General features: G+C 43.2%; 1 protein-coding gene across 2 annotated transcripts in view; it reads left to right on the forward strand.

Annotated features, from left to right (window-relative positions):
* Positions 1-18,306, forward strand: part of ADAMTS14 (ADAM metallopeptidase with thrombospondin type 1 motif 14) — a 97,385-nt gene that overhangs the window by 13,769 nt on the left and 65,310 nt on the right. For both annotated transcript variants that reach the window (XM_063133004.1, XM_063133005.1), the window contains exons 3-4: positions 15,836-15,992; positions 17,130-17,326. In XM_063133004.1, the coding sequence (XP_062989074.1) occupies positions 15,836-15,992; positions 17,130-17,326 (354 nt within the window). The remainder of the gene's footprint in view (positions 1-15,835; positions 15,993-17,129; positions 17,327-18,306) is intronic.

Consider the following 18,306-nt stretch of genomic DNA (forward strand, 5'->3'; position numbering starts at 1 on the left):
ACAAAGAATTCTGATAGAATCATAAGATTGCTTTTTTGAAATGTTTTACTGATGGGTTGTATACAATGTTAGACCCATTTGTTTCAATGGTTCTATTCTAAATATGACTAACATTGGATACAACCCAGTGTATGTATATGGTCACACTAGTAACCTAGATGGAGAAACGATGCAAGTGAGGTGAAGGAACTGAAATCCCGGAATTAATTATAGACGTTTTCGTAGTTAAAAAGAAATTTGGATGGAGTGGAATGCAGGGTAGACCAAAGTGGAGAAAGAATAAAGGAAAATCCTCTCACCTCCCTGTGAAGGTTTGAGGCTTACTGAGGCAAGGTAATAAAGTCAGGCCTTAGAGTAGGGTAACCATATGAAAAGGAGGACAGGGCTCTTGAATCTTTAACAGTTGTATTGAAAAGGGAATTTCAGCGGGTGTCGTTTGTATATATGGAGAACCTGGTGAAATTTCCTCTTCATCACAACAGTTAAAGTTGCAGGTGCCCTGCCCTCTTTTAAATCTGGTCACTCTAGTATAGCTCCTGCACCTTTAACTGTTGTGATGAAGAGGAAATTTCACCAGGTTCCCCATATATACAAATGACACCTGCTGAAATTCCTTTTTCTATGCAACTGTTAAAGATACAGGAGCCCTGTCCTCCTTTTCACATGGTCACCCTACCTTAGAGACCTGGTTTTTTTCTGTTGGTAAGGGGTATCCCTGAGAGGAGTAGTTTCATTTCTCTAGTTAAGATATATCTCCCAGTTAAGTTTCATTTTACCTGTCAAATTTCATTTCTTCAAGATGGAAATAGTACTTTCACTTTTGGGGGAAGAGTGGATAAAAGGAGAGAGCGAGCCAGCGAGAGAGAGAGAGAAAGGAATCCAGGGAATACCAGAGCATAAGAAAGGAGCAGAAAGATACAGCTTGAAAAAGTCTAGGTGCAGCTTAGGGTAAAAGAACTTGCGTTTTTTTTTGCAAATTTTCTCTTAATGTCTTTTGTATGACTCAGCTCTATTGACTAAATACCTTTAGTTGTAAGTTGCTTGTTTTGTTTTACTACTAAACTGTTGTGTTAAACCTAAAGTGTCTGGAGTGTCACTCATCCAATGTCTACAGCCTAAACCCCATGTTACTTGGAAGGGGAAGATAAAAGAAAGAAGTGAGACTCTTAAGGAACAGAGATCCTTAAGGAGTTGCTCAGGGGATGCAGGTCACAAAAGGAACCCTGATACCCCCTAATAAAAATGCACTATAGCAGCTGCCCTTTTAATCATGTACTCAAGGGAAGGTAGCTATGCAGGTGCAAAATTGGCATATAAACTCATAACGTTCGCACTTTTAAATTATGAGCAGAAGACCTTTTTGTGGAGCAAGGGGACTTACCTTAAAATATATTTGTGTATTGTAAGCTAGGCAAATTTATTTATTTATTTATTTATTTATTACATTTCTATACCGCCCAATAGCCGGAGCTCTCTGGGCGGTTCACAAAAATTAAAACCATTCAAAGTATAAAACAACAGTATAAAACCATAATATAAAATACAATATAAAAGCTCAACCAGATAAAAACAGCAGCAATGCAAAATTACAAATTTAAAACCATGTTATTTAAAATTTATAGATTGTTAAAATGTTGGGAGAATAAAAAGGTCTTCACCTGGCGTCTAAAAGCATATAATGTAGGTGCCAAGCGAACCTCCTTAGGGAGCTCATTCCACAGCCGGGGTGCCACAGCAGAGAAGGCCCTCCTCCTGGTAGCCACCTGCCTCACTTCCTTTGGCAGGGGCTCACGGAGAAGGACCCCTGAAGATGACCTTAGGGTCCGGGTAGGTACATATGGGAGGAGGCGTTCCTTCAGATAACCTGGCCCCAAGCCGTTTAGGGCTTTAAATGTTAATACCAGCACTTTGAATCGGGCCCGGACCTGGACTGGCAGCCAATGAAGCTGGAAAAGGACTGGCGTAATGTGGTCTCATCGGCCAGTCCCTGTTAGTAAGCATGCTGCCCTGTTTTGCACCAGTTGAAGTTTCCGGACCGTTTTCAAAGGCAGCCCCACGTATAACGCATTGCAGTAATCCAAACAAGAGGTTATCAGAGCATGGATAACTGTAGCTAAGCTATCTCTGTCCAGATAAGGGCGCAGCTGGTATATCAACCTGAGCTGATAAAAGGTGCTCTTTGCCACTGAGTTCACCTGTGCCTCAAGTGACAGTTCTGGATCCAAGAGCACCCCCAAACTACAGACCCGATCCTTTAGGGGGAGTGCAACCCCGTCCAGGACAGGGCAAACATCACCTCGCCGGACAGAAGAACCACCCGCTAACAGTACCTCCGTCTTGTCTGGATTAAGTTTCAGTTTATTAGCCCTCATCCAGTCCATTACCGTGCCCAGGCACTGGTTCAGAGCAGCCACTGCCTCACCTGGGTTTGATGAAAAGGAAATGTAGAGCTGGGTATCATCCGCATATTGATGACACCTCAGTCCACATCTCCGGATAACCTCCCCCAGCGGCTTCATGTATATGTTAAACAGCATAGGGGATAAGATAGAGCCCTGTGGAACCCCATGGCTTAGGTGCCACGGCACAGAGCAATAATCCCCCAGCACCACCTTCTGGAATTGGCCATCCAAGTAGGAGCGGAACCACTGCAACGCAGTACCTCCAACTCCCAGCTCAGACAACCTATCCTGAAGGATACCATGGTCGATGGTATCGAAGGCCGCTGAGAGGTCTAGGAGAACCAACAGGGTCACACTCCCCCTGTCTCTCTCCCGACAGAGGTCATCCCACAGGGCGACCAAGGCAGTTTCTGTTCTAAAACCAGGCCTGAAACCCGATTGAAATGGATCTAGATAATCCGTTTCATTCAAGAGTGCCTGGAGTTGTCCTGCAACCACCCGCTCGAGCACCTTGCCCAGGAAAGGGATATTAGCCACCGGCCTGTAGTTGTTAACATCCTCCGGGTCCAGGTTAGGCTTCTTCAGGAGTGGTCTAATTGCCTCCTCTTTTAAAGAGGCCGGCACCACTCCCTCTCTCAAGGAGGCATTTACAACCTCCTGGACCCAGCTGGCGATCCCCTCCTTATTTGATGTAATGAGCCAAGAGGGGGAAGGGTCAAGCACACAGGTGGTCGACCGGACTTGGCCAAGCACCTTGTCCACATCCTCGGGCCTCAATAACTGAAACTCATCCAATAAAACTGAACCGGACGGCGCTCCGAACACCTCTACTAGTGGAGCTGCATTAAGTGTGGTGTCCAATTCATGACGAATCTGAGCGACTTTATCTTCAAAGTGCCGTGCAAACTCGTCGCAGCGTGCTACCGAGGGTTTCCCGCTTTTCGGAATTTGTATTCCGAGCTTAATATTTTTAAACTTTGGTGGTATTGCAAGTGAGCACATGGACTATGGACCTTATTCCTGCCAATACCCACCAATGCCCTATAAAGCTGATCACTATTTCCTCTTAATATTCCTAACTGCTGACCAAAGCCCCCTAACATGGCACCTTTGTTATCTGATCACCTACTGTCAATGGAGGGTGGAAAGAAGAGCTGGGAAAGAACTGAACCTCAGAATGTCCCAGGTTCAATCCCCAGCATCTGCAGGTAGGGCTGGGGCAAACATCTGTCTGAAACTTTGGGGAGTCAGTGTAAACAGTCATAAGCTAGGTGGACCAACATGGCAGCTTCCCATATTGCTATGTGCCTAACTCACTGTGTTAGTGATGTTGGATCAGGTATGGAGAAGTGTTCTGGAGCAATACTGTTGCATTCCATAACCCCATTTCTTCATGTTTTCATTTGCACACAAGCTGGCAAATCATGTAAATAAAGCTAGTGTTCTTTAAAATGGGCATACTTACAAAATGTTAAGTGCCCAATTTCCCTGGCAGGAGTTGAAGGGGCTGCTCTGAGGTCTGCTTGGCTTTTTGCTTTTTTAGAATACTCTCATTGTAAGTGAAAAGTGCACACCAGTCATTATTCCATTTACACTGTAATGGGAACTTGTTGGACTTTGATTAATGGACAGGGATGTGAGGTTCCCCATGGCCTCTACCAAGATTGCTGTGTCTGCAGCTGGTACAAATGTTGCTTAATAACCACCTTAACTAATGCTCAATATGTATTGCTGTTACTTTGCAGGAACCTTATACTCAGTCCTGTTTACTTTAGGACTGAGCTGGAATGGGTGTGGGTTGCTTTTCATGAATAATTCCAGAGGTGGCAAAAGGTGATTGTTCTTGGGGTGTGGGGGTGTGATGGTGAAAGAGGGTGGGAATGTTTAGCCATTTTGCAGTGGCGGCAACTGTCCCGTCAGGAGTAGAGGGACAGCAGTATAGAGCCAACACAGGACAGCCTGTGCAGAAGCATTGGCCTTGCTCCCCTGATTGGTTACAAGGGCTTGTGATACTGTCACACTCTCTATGTGATCCTTGATTGGTTTCGATCACTATTTGCAGGAAGAAGACAACCCAGTTAAGAAGAAAATTTGTTGTTGCTTTGGTACCAAAGAGGCAGAAAACAAGGATGGAGTTGGGGTTGGGGAATAGTTCCATAAAATGGAACACATTTATTAAAGCTGTTGGGAGATCATTCAGTGTTCATGTCAGCAAAGTCTAGGTATGTACATAGTCTGTGTCCAGAACAGTGCCAGCTCTTGAAATAAATAATTACGGTACCTAGGGCAGGGCTAGGGGATGAGTCCAGCATTTTGTTTTTGTTTTTTTGGTGGATCTGAGGATGGAACTCAGCGCAAAAGCTGTCTATTCATGTTAATGTATTGCTTTTTAAAAAATAGCAGTGCAAAAAACAGAAAAACTTGACAGTCTCTTACCCCCCGTCTTGTAGGTTGGCATCCCTAGTTTTGGCTACATTGTGATGTTTTGATGGTCCCCAGAGTTGAGACATATTCCCCTACCCCAGGATCAGCTCCCATGGGAGCGTAATTCCTGGGCACCAACTTGGAAATGCATCCTCCTAAAATTAATAACAGATGTATATGTGTATATAGTTAATACTAACTTCCTTCAGGTTGTTATTGATATATTTATTCTACCTACATGTAGAGATACATCCCCCCCATTTCCCCCCATCAAGGACTGTTTTTGTTTTCTACCCCCACCCCAAAATGGAAGAATTTAACAGCTTTAGATTATGAAATATTTGCTTTTAGAATTTAAGACCATGTATTTATATGTTGTCCCCCAAAATAATTTCTAAAAATGATGTAATAAAAACACTTTTATAGAAAGACTACATAAGTAAAATGTCTGGAAATAATGAAGCCATGAAGATTTTTTTTTTAAATCCTCTCAGTAAGATTACCAGCATAGTTATTTATTTCATTCATTGTTGAAATTATTGATCTAAATTATATTTTACTGCTAGACATTTATGTTCAATTTCCTAACACGTGAGTAGAGTCACCATTGTCTGTTCTTGACAGTAAATGTGAACTCTTGACTGAGTTTTGTTCTATAAAGTCCTTTGTTTCTGATGCTGTAACAGTCATTTCATGTGGTTCAAATCTATTCAGATAACAATTACAAATTTACCAAGTTAACTTTTAAAAGTTTTAAAATGTAATATTAATTTTATGAGCAAACTAAGTTATACGTAAAATAACTTTGGGAACAGAAAGGCTGCTCTACGTTCCTAAAGCAGCCCTCCCCATCCTGATGCTCTCCAGATGTTTTAGACTACAGTGCCCAGCATTCCTGACCATTAGCCATGCTGCCTGAGGCTGATAGGAACTAAAGTCCAAAATATCTGAAGGGCACCAGGTTGGGGAAGGCAGTCTTAAAGCAACAGTGATTTTAGATCTGTAAAGAGTGCTAAAAAGAAGTAAGTATTGCTGATTTTTCCATTTTCCCCAATTTTTTTGTCCCCCCTCCAAACAAAACCACCCCAGAAAAAACATACATTTCCCCCCCAGGGCCTCAAAATTTCTGGAAATTTTACATCTCTACCTACATGTGCCATAAATTTGACCTGTTGTAAATTAATGACTAAGGTTCCGTCTTGTCCCTCATGCTACTTAATTTCCACATGAAACTGCTGAGTGAGGTCATCAAGAGATTTAGAGTGGCATTTCAAGTGTGTGCTGATGACATGTAGTCCTATTTCCTTTTCTTTTTATCAGACCCAAATGAAGCAGTGAAAATGGTTCATCACAGCCTGGCTATGGTAATGGACTGGATGAGGCCAATAAAGTGAAACTAGATAATGCTGAGATATTATTGGTGAGCAGCTCATCTTTCCAGGGTACTGGTTGCCCTCCCCTTAAAGGGTCAAGTTTGTAGTTTGGACTGTTGGATCCATCTCTGTGTCTTCTGTGTCACAGACCACCTTTTATCAGTCTAAGCTGGTATGCCAACTACGACTCTACCTGGGTGATGGTAGCTTGGCTTTACCTTCCATTTAGATTGCTGCATTACATTCTGTGTGCCTAAGAAGTTCAGAAACTTTGGTTCATTTAAAACATGGCAGGAGAACTTATTCGAACTGGACATTACAGCTATTTTACATCAGTTTTATATTACCTTCACTGGCTCCTGGTTCATTTCATAGTGTTAGATTTTTTAAAAAACATACAGATCATAATGGCTTGGGAACACAGTATCAGAAGGACCACCTCTTCCCATGTGTTCCTACCTGAGCCCTGAGATAATCGACAGAGACCCTGCTCAGAGTGTTCCTGCCTTCTGCATACTGAGGACATGGCTAGACCTACTGGGTCTAGCGTGACGGAAGGGGGAGAATCTCCACCTCTGTCTACACGCGGCGCACGATGTCCCAGGAGAAAGAGGACATCTCATCCGCCATTTTTTTTTAAAGGAGAAGGAGCGCACAAGCGCTCATGCACAAAATGTAAGTGTTTTTTAATAAATATATTTCCCCGCTTCCCCCACCCCACCCCCGATGGGCACAGAGCTCCTGAGGAGCTCTGTGTCCCGTGCCCGGCTCCTTGTGGTTACTTGCGAGGAGCCGGGACAACCCGCAACACTCGGCCACATGTTCTGCAGTCTTGGGATCATCCCGAGGCCGTGGAAAAAGCGGGAAAAAAGGGTAGGGCAATATCCCTGGCCAAGGGAGGAATTATCCCTCCTTGCTCCCGGGATCCCCTATCTGTCATGTGAATGCACAGGGATGATTCCGGGGCGATCCCCGGGATATCGCCCTGTCTAGCTATGCTCTGAGACTCAGCAAGTAGCTACCCACCAATGCAACATATACGCTATGTTGGGACAAGGGAGAGGGCTTTCTCTGTGGTGGCACCCCGACTGTGGAATGCCCTCCCCTTGGAGGCCTGATTGGCGCGAACATTGACTGCATTTCAACGACAAGTAAAAACATGGCTTTTTAACAAAGCCTTTGATGGTTAAACTCACTGGCACATTGTTTTAACTGTTTTAACTGCATTTACTGCTTTTAAATTGTATATTGTTTTAACTTGGATCATGGTTTAATTTGTTTTTAACTGTGCATATTTATTGTTTTATACTGTATGTTTTTATCTGTACGCTGCTCTGAGATCCTAATGATATAGGGCGGGATATAAATGTTTTAAATAAATAAATAATAATACTTGTGAGCAGTGCCTTCTCATTGGTAGCTTCCCAATTGTGGAATGCCCTCCCTAGAGAGGTTTGCCTTGCATACACTTTGTTGGCTTTTCATCACCAGGCTAAGATGTTTTTATTCTCTCAGGTCATTTAACATTACTGCCAGTTGTATTTGAAGTTGCCTTTTATGATAGTTTTTTCCCCTCCTGCTTGGATAACTTTTAGATTGTTTGGGGTATCTGTTGCCTTTAATACTTATTCACTGCTTTGTAAAGTGTGTTTTACTGCTCCTTTTTGATTATGTTTATTGATTTTATTGTGGTTTCTTTATTTCTTTATTTTTATGTACATTGCTCTGAGAGCTTTGACTATAAGTTAAGAAATAATAGAATAAAATAAGTTGTAAGCAGGGGTTGGACTCGATGGCCTTATAGGCCCCCTTCCAACTCTACTATTCTATGATTCTATGTTAGTTGTGATTACCAGGACTTTTCTGATTTGAGCTACAGTTCTGTTATGAACTCATTATGTGTTTTTAGGTAAGAAACTATTTCTTCATTTCTGCATCTTCATATGCAATAATATGGTGTGCAATTTTTTTTTACCTACTTTACACGATTGTTGAGAATAGTGTATGCAGAACATTTAGAAAGCTCTATAAATATTAAGCATTTGTATTATTATTTTCAGGATAGAGGTAAGAATCGGACAAATACTGGGAAATCAGGATGGCCTGTAGCTAAAATGTTGGGCTTGATCCGGGTTCAGAATGTTGGGATGAAATCTGGGGTAGCATTGGACAAGTGTGTGTATTTTCATGCATCTTTCCCCCCCCAAATGTACACATTTTACACATCTTTGAAATGTATGCATTTTTCTATTAATTAAAGTGGGTTTGTGCGCATTTTCAAAAGGATGTCTTTTTCATAGTATGCGTGCTGATGAATGCATTAATTCTTTTGGTCCATCAATCACACTGCAAGCTTGCAAATGTGTGGACTTTGACTGTAGAGTTTTGAGTCTGTGTTCGGTCCTGGAAAGTGTGAACTGGTAAATCCTGATCTGAAACTAATTTCTAATACATCACTGCCTGAAATGCTGGAGACTCACTGCCAATCAGAATATACAATACTGGGCTAGATAGATCAATGCTCTGACTCTACATAAGTTTGCTCCCTATGTTACCCATCCTTGCAACACTACGTTCTCAATACTCGATGCTGTTTCTGAACAATTAGATGAGCTTTGATCGTATTTGTGTACATGACAAACTTCTGAATTTTATTTAACTTTTTAACATTGGGAAAAAACTTGCACCAGCCCAGAGTTTTAAGTTCCAGCGGTAGGCTCACCGCCTCTGCTCTAACGAAAATGTTTAAGACTGAACTTTACCAGATAGCTGGCAAGCAGTTGCAGGCATTGGCAGAGGCAACTAAAGCGCTGCCTACTGCCGTCCTGTGCTGGGGGCTGCCAGGACTTTCTGCCAAGCAAATCTTTCTTGGCTTGGAGCTGGCTTCAAGCTCCAGAGCTGCTCAGCAGACAAGATTCCAGAGGAGAAATGCGCTTGAGTGAAATGTCTGGTGTCAGGCTCATTGGGAGAAGTGAAAATAACGGGATTAGGCTCCAGTTTGGGTTCATTTTGGGATATTGTGCTTGCACATCTACGGCTTTAACTCTGCTCCAAAAGACGTAGGCAATAGAATTGTCTTTATTTTTGAATTAGCTGATGTTGATTGCTTTTTGAAGGAGTGCAGTTCTTATGTGCAGTTCAGTCGACATGGAATAACCCTGGTAGTGATCTCTTAGGAATTCTACCTGTGCCATTGGCTTATACCAGCCTGTTCCAACCTTGCTACAACTTCCATCATCCCCAGACAACATGGCCATTGATGAGAGTTAGTCTAATACACCTACAGGGCACCAGGTTGGGGAAACCTGGCTTATGCAGTAGAAGTTGAAGACTGCAATCCTATGCTCACTTAACTGAGTAGGCATGCATAAGTTTGCACTTTTAGTGCACTATCTTTATTTTTTAAAAAGTATTGGTTGCTTTTTTGCAACAACAGTAACAACAGCAACAACAATAAATACACCCAATTCAAAAATGCACATTTAAAAATGGCTAAAAGGAGCATAATTAATTAACAAGTAAAGCAATACAAAACCCATTTCTATCATATTACTTCATCTAATTAAATTACAACTGCTTGAGAAAGTGATTTTCTTTAAACTACTACTAAAGATGTCTCTTAGGGCCTTGCTAGACGAGGCCTTAGCGCGCTTTGAGGCCCGGTTTCCCTGCTGTGCGTCCAGATGACTCACAGGGGAATCCGGGGTCAAGCCGTGCTCAGACCTCCCTTAACACGCCATAAGTGAAGTCGCTTATGGCGCGCCTTTTCCGCAGCCCCAGCCTGAGGCCGGGGCCGCGGAACGTCTAGCAAGGTCCGTAGCTTTTTGCGGCTACTTGCTTACTCGCGAGTAGCTGGGAAAAGCCACGGACTGGGCACAGCGCTCATACGAGCGCTGTGCCCATCGGGCCGGGGGGATCCCGGGGGGGGGACATAGGGGGGGGATCAGGAGTGGATGGGGGGGGCTTAATTTAAAAAAACCCACCTACCTTCTCCGGAGTCTTCGGGGCGCACATGGCCCCTTTAACAACAACAACAACAAAACAAAAACAAAAAAATGGCCGACGCTACAGGGCTTCCGCAGTCCCTGCGTGTCGGCCATCTAGGAGGCGGGGTGGCGTGCACTAAAGTTAGTGCGCCGTCTCCCCGCCTCCCTGCCGGCTTATCCAGCAGGGTCTAGCAAGGCCCTCTGATACGCTTTTTAGATTTAACATGGGAATTGGTGACCGGATTGCTTGATTATTATTATTATTTTAAATGGAAATCGTGGGAAAGGTTAAATGCCCCCTGACAACAAAGACGTTGGGAGAAGCATTCGTGGGTCTCCTGCTGCATCAATTGAGATTTGGCCCTTATTACTCATGCTAAAAATGAGCAACAAAGTTACCATTGCTGACTGGCCTAAGAGAAAACCAACTAAGAAACTCACTCACTGTTTGTTCCTTAGTTTGTTTTCTCTTGAGCCAATGATGATATCCCCAGTTTGTATAGATTTAGCAATGGTAATTTTGTTGATGCTAACAGGTAAAATGGGCACTTTATTACTGATGGTTTTAAATATTATTTTGTCTTGTTTTTAATATATATGTCTTCTTGGTTTTGTTCAAAATTGCTTTAGGCATTTTATAGAGATCATACTAATCAGCTTTATAAAATAAATAAGGCCATGCACATAGGCGTGCGCAAGGGGTGTGCCAGGTGTGCCTAGGCACATCCTAATGTCTCGAGCACTAGGGGGCCATTGAGTAGGAATCCAGAGAGGGATGCAGATGTAGTGGGAATAGTTCTCCGGCTGCTCTCTGGCTGCTCTGCTGCCGCACTGAAGAACCCCTGCCTCCAAGAGAGCACCATTGCTCCCAGCACTAGAAGTGAAAAGGAATGGCTCTTCTGGGAGCTTCTCTGCCAGAAGCCACACCCCCTTGGCCATTAGGTCTTTGCCGGAGCAGCTATGCCAACTGACCTCACACCAACTGAGGCGCATTGTAAATGATACTAGGTGTCCACCACGCTGAAATGTCGCCCACACGGCGGGAATGGCCCTCCAACAGCATGCTGTTGCTCGGCAGCAGGAGCAAAAAGGAATCACTTTGCTGGGCGCCTCACTGCTGGGAGCCACGCTTCAAAGCGGCCAGGAAGAGGGCCCCCGAAGGCTGATATCACCTCTTAAGTCCCTCCTCTGGCCTGCGTCATCACAAAACCCCACCAACACTGGGGCTTGAGGAGCATCTCCTCATTCCCCTCACCTCACCTGCCATGGGCCTACCACAGTCCGGCAAGCCAAACGCAGAGTAGGACATCAGTGTCTACAGTGTTCAATAAATAAATGAATAAAAATAATTTCCTTTATGATTGAGTATTCAATAAATATTCAACTTTTTAAAAAAACAACAACCCTGGGTGCACACCTTAATAAAATGTGTTACGTAAGCATCTTTGATTCCTTCATGTCTTAAGAAGGTGCACTTACAGCGGTGGCCAAAATTGTGGACACTTTTTGAAATTTTCATGTTTTGCAACTTTGCATGCTTATAGAAAATGTTCCGTTTAGCGAAATTCAAATGTTTATATATCAACTGAAAGATAATGTAATGCTGAATTCAATACAAAAAACAGAAAGCAAATATCTGCAGTACAAAAAACGTTATGCGGACTTTAGTTTAAAAACAAACACAGGTGTGATTGAGTGAAGAAGCGGATTGGAATTGCAAACCCTACTGGCCAATCACAGTCCTTGTTCTGGGGACCAATCATATGGCAGTAGCTTTGATTCATCATGTTTCAAGTTGGGGAAAGTCAGTTTTGCTGTATGTTCTGTAACTGAAGCGCAATTGGAGATTATGTGAATATTTGAAGTATTTCTCAAATTAAAAATGATGTACATACATCATAAATAGAGCAATGGCACCAAATAAAAGAGTTGGTTGGACACCCAGGAAAAGAAGCAGGATTGTTATATTATGTGAATCAGGTCTTTCAGTTGATATATAAACATTTGAATTTCGTGAAACAGAACATTTTCTTTAAGCATGCAAAGTTGTAAAACATGAAAATTTCAAAAAAGTGTCCACAATTTTGGCCACCACTGTAGCTATCTTTCTCCTGGAAATCACAGGGCTAGTGTTGGTCAAAAATACGCAGGTCTGCATTGAACTGCATTCCTGGACCCAACAGCCAAAGAGCACACATGCCAGTGGTCTCTATAATCTTGTTCTGACTTGAAGTTAATTGTTTTATTTGAAAGCACTACTCATAGATGTTTCATTGACTAGCTTACATGTACTTGTATATGTCAAAGTGGCTCGAATAGCAGATTGGCCCAAGGCGTCTTCCTGGAAGACATTATAGCTTGCTCAGGTGAGAAGAACGGCAGGAAGGCAAGGCTAACCTGAATAATATGTTTGATTTACAGAACTGAGATTTTCCCTAGTTGCAACGCTTGGAGAGTTTGTTTGTTTTTTGTTTTATAAAACGAGTGATTCTAGGTTCTCGATCAACATTGCATGCCACTCTTTAGCAGAGGCGGCCTGCCACCTGCAGTTCTGTGACCTTAATCTGTTGGAAGGCACCACTAATACATGGAAAAATAGATTGTCCAGCAGGGCGCAGATCATTAAAATCAATTGTCTAGACTAGCTTTTTGATCATCTCAGGAAGTTGGCAGCGTAAAAGAATAAAGCAGGATAAAAGGATAGAGCACCGTTTGCAAAAGTCAAAGAAAGTGATGCTTAAATTTTGTGCAGAAATGTAGTGGAGCTGATAGTGTTAGAGCAGCAAATAATAAGCACACCTTGGTGGGGTTGCCTCCCATTTAGCTCAGCAGGGAACTGAGCGTATCATCAGACGAGCATTTTATCGCACACTCGTTACTGGCCACTCACGGTTTTTCGCGACTCCTTTGGACGTCGCCATCCACCCCACACATCTGCTGTTTCTGGTCATTTCCCATGTCAAAATATGACCCATTAAATAATAATAATAATTATTATTATTTATTTATTTATTTATTTATTTATCTGGTGGTTTACCTTGCCCATCTGTTTACATCAGGCAAAACAAGTTAAAACATTCAGCAAAATTATTTGCAATGCATTCTATGTTGTAAGAGAGCAAACTTGTTTAGCATTGTCATAGCAATGTGCCTGTGTTCTGCATTCTTAGCAGGCTGATTGAAAGAGGAAGGTTGATATTCTTCAAACAGTTGTATGGGAACTGATTTGCAAAGGAGGAGAGAAGGCATAGATGTCTTCTTTAGTAATATTGATTATTATTATAGACAGACACTAGAGGGATATAGCATCTTCTTCTGTTGTGGTGTAATAACAGCATCCAGTGCAATTACTTATCACAGAAATGCATGTAAAAGGGATAGGACTTGAGAAAACATATATGCCTTCCTAAAGGCCGTTTGGCCACCATGTCAGCAAAACCTCATGTGCCTGATGCATTGTAGTCAGTACTTAAAATGGGGTTGCTGTAGGGTGCTGTTGTAGCTTTGTTGGTGCAGCCACTGCATGGCCCAACAGATGTTTAAGAACTACAGATGTGCTGCATGCTTGATATGCAAGATAAGTTTATCACAGAGCATTGGATATCAGAGCAATGCAACTCTTTGGTAATGCAGTCCATACAAACTAGTTGGCCTATAAACGTGGTAACCACAGACCGTCAGTACTGCCATAGACAGACTGGCACGTATGGGCAAGTCTGTGGTAATAAATGAAGACTGGGGTATGATAGACTGGAGGCCACCAAATATGGCAACCTGGCTGATCTTCGTTTCAGATTCCCAAAGGGTTTGTTGATTTAATAGGGACAAAAATATGTCTTAAAAAAATAGTCTGGATTATTGCAGAGCTTCAAAGGATACCGCTGATGTGTGTTACAAAAGAGCTTTCTCCTAGCCAACAGTTGAAATAAAAGTGAATGGTGGTCAGGCAGAGCCAGTGACTGCTAGGTCAATATTATCATCCTTGCCAAAAAACCGCCAGCCGTCCATGTGTAATTCTATTTCCTTTTGATTTCCTTAATCAGATGGCTGTTCAGAACATAACTGATGGACAGTTTCAGTGCAGATTTACTGGAAGTGTAATGCTTATTTCAAACAGCTGGCATCTGAAGCATTTCTAGTTACTTTTGTTGTTTTGTGCAACTTCTTTGTGGAAATTAATCTCTGATGCCTTGCATTTTCTAAAGCAGATTCTGCCTGAAACATTCAAAATAGACTCTATCAGAGCTGCAGTGAATTGAAATCAGGAAGACACTTGAAAATGGCATTTGAAAATGTAGGATTTGATAGTGGTTCCCTGTGTAGCTCTTGGATGCATGTTAAGAATTATATAGATAACTTGGGGGGAAAAAATACAGGATCCAACAAAGGCCTTAGCTAGACCAGGCTTTATCCCAGGGCAAACCCTGGGATTGTCCCTGTGCGTCCAGATGATGCACAGGGGATCTCAGGATCAGGGAGGGATCATCCCTCCCTTGCCCTGGGATACAGCCCTCCCCTTTGGGCCCGCTTTTTCCGCGGTCTTTGGCTGAACCCGAGACCATGGAGCGTGTGGCCCGTTTCCGCGGGTTTACCCAGCTCTGCGCGATTACTCGCATGGAGCCGGGAGCTGCGCACGGGGCAAAGCGCTCCTCAGGAGTGCTACACCCATCGGGGTAGGGTGGGGGTTGCGGGGAAAGTAGTTAAAATTAAAAAAAAAACCTTACCTTTGCGCACGACCGTTCATGAGCTCTGTCTCCTTTAAAAAATAAAAAGAATTGGTGGGCGCGACGCCTCTCTTCCTGAGGTCATCGCGCCTTATGTGTAAACAGAGGAGGGATCTCGCGTTAATTGCAACACGAGAACTCCCATCCTCCGTCCGGGACTTTCAGGTAGGTCTAGCTAAGGCCAAAGATTGCAATGGCACAAATGGGAAGAATTCACATACTATCATTGAGATTTAATTATTGATCATTTCCTAGTGCTGGTCTTAATATCATCCGTTGGCGCAGAGAACCCATAAGATTAAAAATTGCTCTCCTTGATATGATGTTCACATGTGCAGCACCATGCCTATGTTATTTCTGCTATTCCTTTATTGCTAAGTGAAAATGTTCTTGTGCTTGTTGACCCCTGAAGAAACTGTGAGTTATCTGCATTTCCCCCCCCAGTGGTAGAAAGATGTCGGGATGTCGAAATGCTCCAGTGAGCTTTTCTACATGAGACTGTTAATTAGTTGTTTCCCTGATTTTTTAAACAACTAAAACTTGCTGAAAGTGCTGGTTGGACACAGAAGTGAAACTGGAGGGTTATGACCTAAAAACCCCATAGACAACTGGGAGGAGGGAACGACAAGCTCATGATAAATGCCTCATGTAGCAAATCCCTACGTTTAATTCAGTAATAAAATCAGAACACTGCTATTCCTTTATCACCAAGTGATATGAATAGGCCCTTAGTGGTGTTAGCCTTGCAAATAATTGGATGATCAGTGGGTATTTTCAGGACAAAATTTGGGGAATTCAGAGATGCTGTAATACTGCAGTGCATAAGATGAATAGGGCAAATAATATGAATAGGGCTTCATATTATTAATATCACAAATATGTCTTTTCTTTGTTTTTACTCACCATTTCCTTTGATGGTTTTCCAGGCAGGTCTGATTCGGACAGACAGTGGTGAGTTTTTTATTGAGCCCCTGGAGCGAGGACAGTGGGAGAAGGAAAAGACTGGGAGAGCTCACGTGGTTTACCGCAGGTCTACCATCAAACAGGAGAGAGCAGAAGCATTCAAGGAACATCAAAATGAAGGTACAACCATGTCTGCATATAGTTTAGGTCAAGGGTGGACAATTTGTGGCTCTTAGGATATTTTGGCCTACAACTCCCATCAGCCCTAGCCAACATATGAGGATGGTGGAAAGTGTAGGCCAAAACATCTGGAGGGTCACAAACTGGCCACTCTCTGGTTAGGAGATTGCACATCTCATGCAACATCTTAATTCCTCCTGTGTCCACTCCAGATACAGTTGGCACTGAGGAAATACTTGTTACCTTAATGACTCCAGGCAGAGGGACATTATGCCTCCACTGCTCAGGTGCTGCAGTGGTCTTTGAAGTGTTGTCCATTTCACCACACTCTTCATCTAGAGAAGACAGACATTTGTGCCAAACAAATTCAAGAGTTCTGTAACCATAAAATGCCAATGCTTGCAGTTAGTGCCTTTTGACTCCCCCTTCCCGCAATCCAGATTGTGTATTCCCCACACACATACAGGGCACAGGGCGGAGGGACATAATCTGCAGGCACGGGGCCTCTGATCTGGATTGTTGTGGGGGTGTAGATGGACTTTAACTCTTTGACCCCCCCCCCACTGTATTCCCAATCCAGATCCCCGCACGCCTGCAATCATTTCAGTAAATCCTTTTTTGGAAATTCAAATCACAGGCATGGCAGGCCTGACCTGGATCAGGCCACCAGGAACTCTAGCCTGCCTACCCACTATTCCAAGGTCCCAGTCTGGATCAGGCCAGCAGCACCTGGAATTTGCTTTTTCCCATATTGGCTGGGTAGGAAGAGAGCATTGACTCTGAGAAGGAAGGGACAGAGCTGAGGAGGAGGAGAAGAAGCCCTTGGGGCTGGATGGGAAGCCAGGGATGGGTGGGGGAGGTCACATCTAGCCCATGGGCCAGAAGTTCCCCTTCCCTGTGCTACGGGGATTCATTTCCTTAGGATGAGAGAGAGAAGTGAAGAATTACAACGTCCAACATTTATTTTATTTACAAAGGTTTGGCTTGCATGTTTGTTTTTTGGAGGGGGCACTGGAGTTGGAACAATACATTTTTGAGAAATCAGGATATATAAATAAATAAATAATAATAATAAACTATGCTCTTGTGCCTGCAATAGTTCCTTGATTCCTTTATATTTGCTCTTAACTTTTCTAGTTCCAGGCTTTAGCCTGGGTCAGCTCCCAGACACTCTGAACCTGATTGAAGACCAAGTTGGTGAAGCAGATCGGAAGAGACGCCACGCCAAGAAAGATGACTACAATATAGAGGTTCTGCTGGCAGTGGATGATTCAGTTGTGCGGTTCCATGGGAAGGAACATGTCCAGAATTATGTCCTCACCCTCATGAACATAGTGAGGCTCCTTGTTGACTTTTGACTGTTATGGATGAGGATAGGAAGGGAGAAAGGAGCCTGGCACTGATGTGTGCTTTGGCGTGTGTGTGTATGTGTACGTGCGTGCGTGCGTGCAGGCACACATGTACCCTAGCTATCTGCATGGCTGTGATCATGTCGTGGTGCAGAATATGGAATTAGTATGACATTTGCCCTGTTTGGATGTAACCAGCGATTCATTGACCCTGTTTGGTGTGCAGCAGCGATTTGTGGGGATGCCTGCTGTGCATGAGTTGCATTTGAGGGTTGTTGCTGTGTTCATGGATTAAACAACCTCAAGTTAACCCAAGAACAAGCCATGGGTTAACCGTTATTGAAAACTGTGTGTGGCTTGGGTGCATCACTCGTCCCCACAACTTGTAGGTTAATGAACCCACAAATTCCCAGCAGATGCCGCTGTTACATCTGGACAGCCCCATTGTGTACAGAATTCAGTGTTTCACGAGGAGGGGCTGGCCTCATTGAAGGGTAGCTGAGGTTGCATGACAATGAAGAAATTCAAAGGAAACACAAACATTTTGGAGCAGAGAAAGCAAAAGAACAATGACTTTGCCCCTGTTGAAAGAATTTGTTTAAATGGGGTTGTTTGCAGTTTTAGCATAATTGTAACTCTGAGAATTCCTGGTGTGTGTTTGTGTGTGTGTGTGTGTGAGAGAGAGAGAGAGAGAGAGAGAGAGAGAGAGAAAGAGAGAGAGAGAGTTTTGTGTGTGGGGTGCTGGGTGTTGGTGTTGGTGGTGTTATGATTTTTGAATCCTAAGATAAAACTGGTGTGTTATTTAGCTGCTGTCCAAAGCACCAGCTTGGTTGACTGGGTAAAATCAAGTACTCAGCAAGTAGGCAGATATGATTTATTTAGGATTTTCTCCTAGGGCAGAGAAAATGTCACCTCTTTTTTATTTTCTGTTTCTTCTGCCAATGTTTGTTTAATGCTGATCACAT

The sequence above is a fragment of the Elgaria multicarinata genome, chromosome 8, assembly GCF_023053635.1.
Source record: "Elgaria multicarinata webbii isolate HBS135686 ecotype San Diego chromosome 8, rElgMul1.1.pri, whole genome shotgun sequence".
Taxonomy (NCBI): Eukaryota; Metazoa; Chordata; class Lepidosauria; order Squamata; family Anguidae; genus Elgaria; species Elgaria multicarinata.